The 13,125-nt window shown below is 47.3% G+C and overlaps 1 protein-coding gene across 1 annotated transcript in view; it reads right to left on the bottom strand.

The window, feature by feature from the left end:
* The window catches only part of ADAMTS10 (ADAM metallopeptidase with thrombospondin type 1 motif 10), a 73,060-nt gene that overhangs the window by 40,108 nt on the left and 19,827 nt on the right, over nucleotides 1-13,125 (bottom strand). Inside the window, exons 3-5 of the mRNA XM_059489659.1 lie at nucleotides 12,542-12,897; nucleotides 5,849-6,008; nucleotides 3,156-3,373 (exon numbers count right to left, since the gene is read on the bottom strand). Coding sequence (XP_059345642.1) covers nucleotides 3,156-3,373; nucleotides 5,849-6,008; nucleotides 12,542-12,897 — 734 coding nt within the window. The remainder of the gene's footprint in view (nucleotides 1-3,155; nucleotides 3,374-5,848; nucleotides 6,009-12,541; nucleotides 12,898-13,125) is intronic.

The following is a 13,125-nucleotide window of genomic DNA, read 5'->3' as shown; positions in this document are numbered from 1 at the left end:
CCAAAATCCCTCAGCCCAGGTGGGGCAGCCCCCACTGTTGGCAATTCCAAAATCCCTGTTATAAATAAAAAATCTGCCAATTTTTTTTTTTTTTGGAAAAAAAGTATTATAGAGCCAGTTAAACCAGTTGCTGCCAAGGTGAAGTTCTACCTCTTTGTTATTGTAATCACCGGTTGTTCGTGTTAATTGCTCCTTTTGTATCGGTATGGCCCTGCCTGGGGCTAAGTTGTCCTTCTCCCTGGACGGTGAGGGGAGGGGATATGGTGGGGGCATCAGAGAGGATGCAAAATAACCTCGAGACCAGCATGCCATGGGAAGCCACCCCACCAAACTTACCGAAAAGACCCCAAAAACAACGAGCCAACACAGAATTAAGAGATCAGAGTGATGTCTGGACGTGAAAAACAAAGTACCGAGCCTGCAGAGATGCCGAAAACCTTTGTAGCCTCTCACCCTGAGCTAAGACCTCATCTGAAACCAAGACCAGGAGACTGGAAGACCCAAAAGTTGAAAAGCACGGTGTTCAAACCCACTGCTCTTGTGAGGACAGGACCCCCAGGTCTGTCCTTTAGTGGACAAAGCTGCACATTCCTCCTCCTCCGAGTCACCCTGGGAGCAACGATGGAGACCACGGATCCATCGAGTCTCCCAGCCTTGAGCTGATCACTTTTAATAAAGGCATTAAAAAGGAGAAAAAGTCTCCTGCCCTGTCGCAGTCATATTTTCATTAAAAACCTTTCCTTAAGATTTTTTCCTCCTGAAAAGCTGAGAAGCTTCAGGAAGAAAATGTAAACAATGATTATCTGCTGCTGTGGAATGCAACAGGTGCATCTGTAATTGGTCTCATGTGGTTGTTTGTAATTAATGGTCAATCACAGCAGAGCTGACTCGGACAGAGAGTCTGAGGCAGCTGCCTCTGTTATCATTCTTTTCTTTTCTATTCTTAGCTTAGCTACCCTTCTGAGATGAAACCTTTCCTTCTATTCTTTAGTATAACTTTAATGTAATATATATAATAAAACAATAAATCAAGCCTTCTGAACATAAGAGTCAACATTCTCGTCTCTTCCCTGACCCGAAAACCCCTGTGAACACCGTCACGCTCCCCTGTTTATTATTTCAGGGCAGCCCCCACTGCTGGCATTTCCAAAATCCCCAAAAATCCCCACTGGATGGCATTTCCAAAATCCTCAAAAATCCCCACAGGTGCTGGAGCTTTGCTGAGGGGAGGGCACAGCATGTCTCGGTGGGATCGGCAAGACCACAGCATCCCCCAGGATTGTTTCGGAGCAGATGAAACCGGGATTTGTTTGGAAAATCTGGCGTCGGGGCTTTAGAAATGCAAAGCGTGGAAAGCGATCCTGCGGAGGACGGGACAAAGAGCGGTCACAGAGGGGCTTTCAGAGGGTTGATGGATAACTTCCAAACCCATCTCACCTCACAGGAGGATCCAGCAGGGCTGTTAATGCATCCAGCCTGGTACCCTGCCGCCTGCAGAGCCCCACACCAGAACCAGAGCTCTGGGGGGATTTCTGAGCCCCTCTCTCTGCTCAGCCCCCAAGCGTGAGAGCTGCCCGTCCTTCTGCTTTCCCATGTGGTTCTCAGCTTGCCTGGCCGCGTTTGCAATGCTAATTTGGGCTGAGAGATGCTGCTCTAAGAAAGGCCTTTGTTCTCCCAGCCCGGGGTCAGACAGGACAGAGTTTACCTCTGCAGGCTCCGGGGTCCCACCGGGGTCCCTCTGCTCAGCAGCAGCAGCAGCCTGGCAGGATTTTGGACCCCAAAACCTGCTCTGAGCCTAAGAAAAAGCCACTGCCAGCCTGGCAGGATTTTGGGACCCCAAAACCTTGCTATGAGATTGGAGAGAAGCCGCTGCCAGCCTGGCAGGATTTTTGACCCCAAAAACCTTTGTGAAAAATGCATGTATTTTATGATTGGCTTTTTGCAAATATTCAAATGAATATTATATGTGTTGTGTTAGAAAGTGATGCTGTATTAATTCTCTTAAGTACAGTGTTAAATATAGTTTTAGGTTATAAAAAAATATTAAAATAGAAACTATGCTATGTAGGATACTTTTTTTAAAGAAAGGACTCGCAGTGAGAGAGCAGCCACAGGACACCTGAATCTTTCAGAAAAAGAGAATTTATTGCTCTCTTATCAGAAGAAATTAACTTCTTCCCGCCTCGAAGGGGCTGTTAGGATTCAGAGGAAGAAGCTGACACTGACCAGACAGAATCCTGTGTTTGAATGGAATTTATGCATCATGTATGAGGTGTGTGAATATGCAACAGGCTGTTGTTTTTAAGGGTTAATCCTTTGCTAACTGTGTCCTTTTTTGGCCTCGGGCTGCCCAGAAAAATGTGTCCAGACGTCCTCTTTGTATTTATTGTCTCATATTGTCCTAATTCAATTTGTCCAAATTATTATTACTCTAATTGTATTACTATTTTTATAAAATTTTATTTACCATTTTATTACTATTAAACTTTTAAAATTTTTAATAGAAGTGATTGGCGTTTTTCACACCTTGCTCAGAGCCAGGGGAGAAGCCACTGCCAGCCTGGAACAGATCCCATTTTCCCATCCTGCTTCATACAGGAGAATCTCCTTTTCCCTTTCTGCTTTAGGGGTTGAAAAGAATGACAGATTTGTCTTTAGAAACAAACTGTGGGGCTGCTGGTAGATAAAACCAGCACTAGGAGGTAAAAGAAACAACAGGAAGGATTCCGCTAATTGATGAGTGGCAAATGATATTTACCTTCACAAACAAATTGTAGGTTTGCTGATAAATGAAATTGGATATTGAAAGATGAAAGAAACAATGGGGAAAAACCCCTAAATTCCGTAAGAATTAAAATTAAAAAGGAGGGTTATAGATTAGAGGGGAATCTTTGGTATCAGGTGTATTGGGAAGTCTGAACCTCTCAAGTACTTCAGAAATTGGGAAAGAGAAGGGAAATTGGGATTAAAAGGTGGCTGCATCCTCCAAAAATTTGAGAGGCCCCATGGCCTCTCCCTTTATTTTAATAAAGCAAAAGGTTTGTCTCCTTTTTGGACACAAACCTCTGATGTTTGTGGATTAATTCTCCTGACAGGGTGATGAACAGGAGTTCTCCCCCAGCCCACGAGGCTCCTGGTGTGGGTGTAACACTTACAATATTCATGATGGCCAGGATGTACTGCTCGATGTCCCTGCGGCCATGGTAGCCCACCATCATCTTGTCAGCCACCACCAGGGTCTCCACGTAGCGCTCGGTGCTCACCGACCTCTTCAGGGGCAGCTGGCCCCGCTGGCTGTGGTTGCCTGAGGGCTTCAGCGGGGAGGGTTTCAGTGTCCGGAGCCACCAGTGCCTCCCCTTCCAGGGCTTCTCATCTGGGGAGGGAACGGGATGGTTGTGAGGCCCTCAGGATGGCTGGGATGACCTCGGGATGGTTGTGATGCCCTTGGGATGGTTGGAATGACCTTGGGATGGTTGGGATGCCCCTGGGATGGTTGGGATGCCCTTGGAATGGTTGAGATGCCCTCAGGATGGTTGTGAGGCCCTCGGGGTGGTTGGGATGCCCTCAGGGTGGTTGGAATGACCTCGGGATGGTTGGGATGCCCTCAGGATGGCTGTGATGTCCTTGGAATGGTTGGGATGCTCTTGGGATGGTTGTGATGCCCTCAGGATGGTTGGGATGCCCTTGGGAGAAGCTGCCGGCTCCCAGTACAAAGTCGCTCTGTCCCAGTGCCTCCCAATCACTCCCAGTCCCTCCCAGTACAAAGCTGCTCTGTCCCAGTCGCTCCCAGTTGCTCCCAGACCCTCCCAGGTTAGGTTAGGTTTCCTAACCTGCTCTGAGGTTCATCACATCCAGTCATGGGGCAGACCTCAGGCAGCCCCAAAACCTCAAGCAGCCCCAAACCCTCCCAGCTCCAGCTCCTTTAGAGATCCAGAGGAGCTCCTGGAGGTGCTCAGAGCCCAGGAATGCTGGGCAGGGCAGGACAGGACATGTCCAGCCACAGGGTGGCCTTGCTGGAGCTGTTGTGCTGTGGTTGTTCTAAACTTTGGCTCCCCCTGCACATCTCTGCTTTCCAAGAAGCAATTAGGAGAGGGCTGAATTATTTCTGGAAGCTGGGGAATGTGGCAAGGAGTCAGCAGGAGGGGAGTCTGCATCCAGCAGGGCTTTGGGAGATGGATGGGCAGGGCCAGGGAAGCACAGGGTAGCTCCAGAGGTGCTGGTGGCTCTGGGGACACTCAGAGGAGGTGACAGTGCCTCCTCATCTGGCCAAGTGTCATTGCTGGGGCAGTGAGGGATGGACACCCTGAAGTGACACCCAAACAGGGTGTCAGTCCCTCCCAGTCCCCCCCAGTCACTCCCAGTCCCTGGCAGGATTTTTGACCCCAAAACCTTGCTCTGAGCCTGGAGAGAAGCCAGGAGCAATCAGGGCCAGCTCTGGTCTGCTCCCACAAACTGATCCAAACTGAAAAGGTAGGGATGGCAACTTCCCTCAGCCCTACAGAGCCTCTCTGAACTGAGGGAGGAGCATCCTGCAGCATTTTGGGGAGATGGTGAAACTCTGCCTGCTCACACAGGATTCCAGCCAGACTCTGGGACAGACTGGTGGGAAGGGCAAGGACCAGGAGGTCTCATGGGGAGAGGCCAGAGCTGGTATTTGTGGGTCCTTTTGGAGGTCAAAGCCGTGTAGGTGCAGAAATGGGGCTGATGTGCTGTTGAAGACTGCAATGCAAGTTGTTTTCTATTACCATCTCTATGGCAGATTATCTTTGTCAAGTGGGCAGTTTGCCTTATCTCTCTCTTTGAGTGACCACATTCACTCCTCCTTCGGGAGGGGACATCTGCTGATAACAGCTACTGAATGTCACTGCATGGCTGATAAGAACTACAGCATCCCATTGGGAGATGTGAGCCCAGAGGGAGGAGCCAAGCATTCCTGCCTGGATATAATCTGGAGATTCTGGAACATCAGCACAGCTTCTCCACTGGATATCCCAGAGGAACAGCAGCTGCCTCTTTCTTCCACTGGATCTTCAGAGGAAGAATACATCCTTTACTACAGAAACATCCTTCTCTAAAAACCCCCTTGCTCCAGCAGAACCGCCCCTGACACTGCAGGAGGGCTGCAGCCACAATTCCAATGGGGCTGCCACCAACAGCCTGACCCACAGGGTGTCAGGTTGGGTTCTGACTCTGTCAGTGTTGTTTTGGTTACTGCGTTGTTATTTTATCCTTTTTTCCCCCCTTTCTCTATTAAAGAACTGTTATTTCCTGCTCCCATATTTTTGCCTGAGAGCCCCTTGATTTAAAATTTATAGCAATTTGGAGGGGTGGGGAGGGTTTACATTCTCTATTTCAGGGGAGGCTCCTGCCTTCCTTAGCAGACTCTTGTCTTTCCAAACCAAGACATGTGCTGTCATCATTGTCCCCAAACATCCCCCAGAGTCCCCTGTGATGGGCCAGGCCCCACATCCCCCCCTCCAAGGGCCTTTTCCACATCAGCAGCAGAGTTATCCCAACATGGACAAAAACCCCAAAGCCAAGGCTGTGCTGAGCACACGTGAGCTGTGATTTCCCAATCCTCTGCAAATTGGCCAAATCTGGGAGGATTCTTCTGAAGAAAAACAAGAGGTTTGTTTTCTTCCCTCTCCCATTCCATGCTCTATTTACAAATTTTCAAGCCCTGCTGCGAGGAGGAGAGGACAGGATCTTCCCAAAGCCCAGACCACCAGAAAGAGGTAAAAACAAACCCAAGAAAATCTCAAATTTAGGAGATAAATTTGGTTCTTTGCCAGGATTTCCCCAGGGGGTTTTGGGCTGGATTTGAGGAGGATATGATGGGGGCACCTACCCATCACTCCACAGGCTGCATCCATGTGAGGGTACTGCAGGGATGAGCGCTTGTACACCACGTGGGGGCTGCCCTTGCCCTCTCCCCCCATGCTGACGTTGGCTCCAGGGCTCAGGGGCTCGATGAAATATTCCTCCTCATCTGCCACGATCACCCCGTGCTGCAGGAGGGAACAGAGGGGGTGCAAGAGGTTTTAGAGCCATTTCTGGGAGCCAGAGAGAAGTTTGAGAAGAGAATCCATGTTTACCCCTGAAAGAATTTTCTACCAAGGTTGTTGGCATAAAAACCAAGAAAGAAAGAAGGATAAATAAGAAAAACCTGCAACTATTCCAATAAACACTTTGTCTGTATCTCATTGCCAGTGAGTAAAGTGTAAACTTATGAGCTTTGTAAAAATGTATGAAAAGTTATAATAAAAACAGGTTTGAAGCCCCCTGAAAATGCAGTGTAGCTTTGTATTGTCTCTGTCTCAATTATGGCAAGACGGGAGGCAATACCAGAGGTGCACAGAGAATCTGGTGGCTTCTCACGGTGAGGTTTTTGCTGATTAACCTCATATGAGCTTTGTAAAAATGTATAAAAAGCATGCATGCTATAACAAAAACATGTTTGAAGCCTTCTGAAAATGCAGTGTTGCTTTGTATTGTCTCTGTCTCAACTACAGCAAGAGGGGAGGCAACACCAGAGGTGCACAGAGAACCTGGTGGCTTCTCATGGTGAGGTTTTTGCAGATTAACCCCAAATTTCTGGGGGCTGACAAAATCTGAGGAGGAATCCTGCACAAACATTGAACTACAGGAAGCCACAGAGCAGAGGAAAACCCATCCAGATGGTGGTGGATGCCTTGGGACATCTGCGTTCACTAAAGTCCTCTGGAAATCACAGCATTGCCTTGCTGAGTTATGAATGAGTTGTTTCCTATTCCACCCACTCGGTCTCAGTGGGATCCCTGTGGGATCCCAAAAAGCCCTTCAAGCACAGCAGCACTCAGCTCTGAGCTTGGCCTTCCCAAAACAGCCAAAAAGCAGTTCAGGACCATCCCCAGCAGCTGGGAATTGGAGCTGCAGAGAGGGGTAAATCCCCAGAGGTTTTGGGAAGCACCCCAAATATTTAAAATCTGAAGGCTGATTAAGCAGAGGCCACCAGCAGAGCCAAACCCCTTCTCTGGTGTGACCGTGTTCACAGGGGTTCTTGGATGAGGGAAGAGACGAGGATGTGACTCCATGTTTCAGAAGGCTTGATTTATTATTTTATGATATATATTACATTAAAACTGTACTAAAAGAATAGAAGAAAGGATTTCATCAGAAGGCTAGCTAAGAATAGAATAGGAAGGAATGATAACAAAGGTTTGTGGCTCAGCTCTCTGTCTGAGCCAGCTGACTGTGATTAGCCATTAATTGCAAACATCCAACATGGGCCAATCAAAGATCCACCTTGTTGCATTCCACTGCAGCAGATAATCATTGTTTACATTTTGTTCCTGAGGCCTCTCAGCTTCTCAGGAGGAAAAATCCAAAGAAAAGGATTTTCATAAATCTGTGGAATGCAACAGGTGGATCTTTGACTTATGTTAGTTGTTTCTAATTAATTGCTAATCACAGCTTAGCTGGCTCAGACAGAGAGTCCGAGCCACAAACTTCTGTTATTCTTTCTTATTCTATTCTTCACTAGCCTTCTGATGAAATCCTTTCTTCTATTCTTTTAGTATAGTTTTAATGTAATATATATCATAAAATGATAAATCAAGCCTTCTGAAACATGGAGTCAAATCCTCATCTCTTCCATCATCCTCAGACCCCTGTGAACACAGTCACATGTCACTCCCTGCCAGGGCTGTCCCTGTCCCCTCTCTGGGCACTGTCACTGCCAGGGCTGTCCCTGTCCCCTCCCTGGCCGAGCTCAATGCCTCACTGTGTGAGCATTCCCGAGTGCCGGGGGATTTCCTCCTGCCCCAGGCTCTGCTGCTCTTGGCTCAGCTCCACTTTCCAAGCACAAGCGAGGCACTGTGAGGTTCCCGAGGCCAGGGGAGCCCGGCAGAGCCAGCTGGAAAAGCTTTGTGGTGTGGGATGGGGGAAGGAGGTCATCCCCAGCCCGGGGGCAGAGCGAGTCTTGCCCCAAATCCATCCCAATGCCAAAGGGATGCTCTCACTCCAGCTCTGCAGAGGCTCCACACCTGCCTGGCACCTTTGTTTTGCGGAGATAACCAAAAACTCCACAACTTTGTGAAAGTTGTAAAGCTGGTATGTTCATTACAGTGCCAGATGCATGTGGAGATTACTCTCCTTAAAAGACATTCGTACCTCTGTGAACTTCAGATCCCTTTTTATCCCCCTCTCAGATACATATGCATAAAATTTCACAATAGGTTCATACATATTCATTTTTACGAATTTCTAGTAACATTTGCTGCTATTTCTTCTTTACCAGAAAGAATTCCTAGGTTAGGTTGACCTGCTGTCACAGCAGGTCAACCTAAAAACATTCCAGACCTAGCTAAAACTATTCCTCTCCTCCTAAAAACCTCTACCTCGAGTCTCTCTGTCTCTCTCTATCACTCTCTGTCTCCCCCCCTTATTTCTGTCCTTCACTGAAGCAGTTTCTCTGAGCCTAGGCTTTTGCAGTCAGGCTACATAGCTATGTTTTCTTACTACACACTCAACTCAAAGATGTACGTTTCACCTAAATCAAAATGGATTTCTACTTTAGAGAATTTCTACTCCGTCTCACCTTCCAACAGCAAGGCTTGGATGCCACAGGAGCCTGGGAATTGTCCTAGTGCTGACTCCAAGGACTTAGCTGTGAGGGCTGGACATGGACGTGACACAGGGCTGGTGAAGGGGGTGGTGAGAGGTCCTGAGGGAGCTCTGTGGTTTGTGGGGGAGCTGCAGTGGATATCCTGTGTGTGATTCACACAGGTCAGCTGCAGAGCAAGGAGGGTTTGCACTGTCAGCTCATACCACACTTGGCAGAGGCACAGCCATGGCCTGGGGCCAGAGCTGTGTGACTGAGAGGTCATCTGGGTCCATTCCTCCTAATTCCTCCAGATAAGGAGGAATGGACTCCTCATCTGGGTCAGTTCCTCTCCATCTGGGTCTATCTTCCTCACCTGGGTCCATTTTCCCCATCTGTGTCCATCCTCCTCACCTGGGTCCATCCTCCTCATCTGGGTCTGTTCCTCCTCATGTGGGTCTATCCCTCCTCATCTGTGTCCATCGTCCCCATCTGGGTCCATCCTCCCCATGTGGATCTGTTCCTCCCCATCTGGGTCCATCTTCCTCATCTGGACCCATCCTCCTTGTCTGCATCCATCCTCCTCACCTGGGTCCATCCTCATCTGGGTCCATCCTCCCCATTTGGATCTGTTTCTCCCCATCTGGATCTGTTCCTCCCCATCTGAGTCCATCCTCCTCATCAGCATCTGTTCCTCCTCATCTGGATCTGTTCCTCCCAATCTGGGTCCATCCTCCCCATCTGGGTCCATCCTCCTCCTCACCTCCTCACCTGTCCTGCGAGGCAGTGACAGCCAGGAGGAGCAGATCCCCGTGGTGTCATCACCAAACCCACCAGATACTTGCAGGGTCCCTCCTCTCCACGCTCACAGCAACATTCCCTTGACCTAAAAGGTCTGAGCAACACCAGAAGTTTCTGGGAGCCCAACACCAGCTCCATCCCAGCTCCTGGCACTGAGTTTCTCTAAGGAATGTGGTGCCTGGGTCCCTCCAGACACTTCTGTTCGTGCTGGGCTCAGGAGGCTCCCCAGGAAAGCTGTCCCCTGGATCCCTGGGAGTGTCCAAGGCCAGGCTGGACAGAGCTTGGAGCACCCTGGGACTGTGGGACATGTCCCTGCCCATGGCAGGGGGTGGAATGAGATGAATTTTAAGGTCCATCCCAACCCAAACCATTCTGGGATTGTCTGATGAAGATTTGGCCTTTTGGCTGTTCCTCTGACACAAAGAGGTTCAAAACCAAACCTTGCAGGCATGGGAGTTCCTGAGGATGTGGGAGTTGGAGAGCAGGAGGATGGCTGGAGCTCATTACTGTGTTCACAGTCATCCTTTCCCTCCTCCTTGTGCTCAGCTCACCCCATAACCAGCTCAGTTTGTGCCCAGTCACCACCACAGCGCCCAGGTGCCCATGCAGCAAAGGTGGGGCAGTGCAGTGCCCCCTCCGCAGGAACCTGCACCTGAGGCCCTCTCCTGTCCCTTCCAGGATGGGTGATGCCCTCCTGGAGCAGAACCTGCTGGGGATGGGGGATGCCACGAGTGGATCAGCAGCTCCTGGTCACCCAGAGCACTGCAAAACATCTCTCATGGCAAATCCAGCCCCCTCTCTAGCTAAAAACATTCCAGACCTAGCTAAAAACATTCCTCTCTTCCTAAAAACCTCTACCTCTAGCTAAAAACATTCCAGACTCCTCTTGCCCAAATCCAGCTAAAAACATTCCAGACTCCTCTTGCTCCAATCCCCAGCCCCACTGTCCTCAGTGACCCCAAAGCCTTCCTCCCCCATCCTCTCTGTGTCCATCCCTCCGGAGGGCAGAAGGACAGAGTTCAGGCAGAGGAGAGATTGTTGGATGACCCACTGTCCCTCTCTGTGCCTGGCTGCATTCTCCTCCAGACAGGCCTTGGTGCCTCTCCAGAGCTAAACACGGCCTGGGGATGGAATTCTCCCAGTTCCAAGGGCTGCAGGGCCAGTTCAGCCTTTGTGAGCACCACGAAATTCCCTGGGACTGGAGCAGAGCTCCCATGTCCAAACAAAGGGCTCTGGAAGTTTGTGCAGCTCAGGAGTTTGTGCAGCTCAGGGGTTTGTGCAGCTCGGGGTTGTTGGCTGTGAGCTGGAATCTTCAGACTCTGTGATATAAAATGAGTCAGATTCTCATTTTCTGTTAATAACCCACAGCACTGTTCTGGCAGAGTCACCCAGCAATAAATCAAATGGGAATTCATTCCCCTTTGGAAGCTCTTTGAATGCTTCCAGGAGGTGAGGCTGGAGCAGAAATATGAACCTGGCCCTGAGAGGCTTTTTCTACCCCTCCAAGGGAGCCATCAGCCTTGGGATTCACTCACGGGGTATGTTTGCTCCATCCCTCCATCTGGCAGCTCAGGGAATGTGCTGTGCAAGCCAGAAAAATCAGAAAATCACAGAAAAATAGGGATGGAAGCCCTCAGTCTATTCCCAGGGCTGGGAGAGCTAATGAATCATACCTGAAGGGTTTTTGAGAGGCTTTTGTCTGGCCTGTTCCTAAAGATCTTCCAAGATCTCTCTCTCTCTGAGCAATTTAGTCCAGAGCTCAGCTGTTCTTGCACTGATGTCCACCACTAAGATTCCTTGCTGATATTTAGGACTGGGATGTTCAATTTGAGCTATCAGGACTTGGAAAATCAACCATTCCCACCCTTCTTCCTGCAGCCTTGCTGATTTTGAGGAAATGCCACCTTGCTCCCTTCTTGATGTTTCATTTTTCATATTGAAAAACCGATTATTTCAGGGTTTTTTTTTCCCTCAGAATCAGCATTTTGTATCTCCTGAAACATGGACAGAAGCACCTGGGATCCCCAGGAGTGCATCTGCAACTGGAAGGATCTGGATGCACTTGTGGCCCTGTGAAATCCCTGCCCTCCCTTACTTCTTCTTCACCAGCACAGAAAAATATTCTTAGCTGTTGTTGTTGGAAAAACCTGGCGAGAGCCAGGTCTGGGTATCCCCAGAGAGTCAGGATTATCACATTCCAACCAAAATCAATGGGAAAATGCCCAGAAACTGGACTGGAAGTGACACAGATATCAGCAGAGATCAGGAACGCCTATGGATGTCTGAGGGATATCTGCATCTCTGCTGATCATAATGACAGTTTGGAATAATAAATATAAAATATAATAAATATAAGATAAGTATGTATATAAAAATATAAAATCTATATTATTAAAAATTTATATGTATTTTATAGATATTATATATATTTTATATAATATATTGTATTAATATAAAATTATATAAAATTATATATTTATATCAACATATTAATATTATACTGTGTATAAAATTTATACATATGTTTTGTATACTTTCTTCATATAAAATATTATATATAATATTTTAAACATAAAATATTATCTATAATATATAAAATAATATAAATATATACATATAAAATAAAATATAATATAATATATGATAAATACATAAATATAGCATAATATAATATATTATATATAATAAATATATAATATAAATTTTGTATATTATATATAATATATAAAATATATTATATATAATATACAATTTATGTAAAAATACAAGTATTATGTATATATAAATAGATATATAAAATAAATATATATAATATATAATATATAATATATAATATATAATATATAATATATAATATATAATATATAATATATAATATATAATATATAATATATAATATATAATATATAATACAATATAATTAGAGATATAGAGATATAGAGATATAGAGATATAGAAATAAAGAAATAAAGAAATATAGAAATATAGAAATATAGAAATATAGAAATATAGAAATATAGAAATAAGTGGAGTTAAAAAAAATATATTAAATATAAAGCTTGCCACCAACCCCAAGCTTTTCCCACCACATGGATCCACCTGCTGGAGGACCAAAACAGCTGGCCCTGCCCCCATCAAGCCAAGGCAAGGCAGACTCACCAGCCCGTTGCAGTTGCTGATGGCCACCTTGGAGCTGAGGTACTGGTCCTGCAGGTGCCCGGCGTAGTGGCAGTCCTCGTGGAAGTCGTGCTGCCAGTCCATGCCATCCCGCTTCCAGTACTCCACGGTGAAGTGCTCAGCCAGCAGGTTGGAGTGCAGGGTGAGGTTGAGCAGGAACTGGGTGTGGTGGGCAGAGACTTTGTAGAAGACCTGCTGCTCCGAGGGCTCGTAGGGCAGCGAGCGCCGCGGCCGCGGCTTCAGCTGGCGGCGCATGTCGAAGGTGAGGAAATCGCCGTTCTGGTCCACTTGGATGGGGAAGGCGATCTCATAGTGATCCAAGCTGGAGAGGAATTCCTCTGGGGAGGGAAGGACACGTATTGGAAATGCAGCCTGCAAAGGGAGTTGGACGCCCAGCAATGCCAGCCTGAGTGCAGTGCAGGTGGAGGGTCATGGTCCTGCCACAGCATTCCGAAAATTGGGATCCCAAGTCTCTGCCCAGCCTGCAGGATCCTGGGTGTCCTGGATTGTCAAGCAAATTTTGTTCTATTTGCCATCTGTATGGCAGTTGTGTTTTGTCAAGTAGG

The sequence above is a fragment of the Ammospiza nelsoni genome, chromosome 27, assembly GCF_027579445.1.
Source record: "Ammospiza nelsoni isolate bAmmNel1 chromosome 27, bAmmNel1.pri, whole genome shotgun sequence".
NCBI lineage: Eukaryota > Metazoa > Chordata > Aves > Passeriformes > Passerellidae > Ammospiza > Ammospiza nelsoni.
This window is presented reverse-complemented; position numbering and strand designations above follow the sequence as displayed.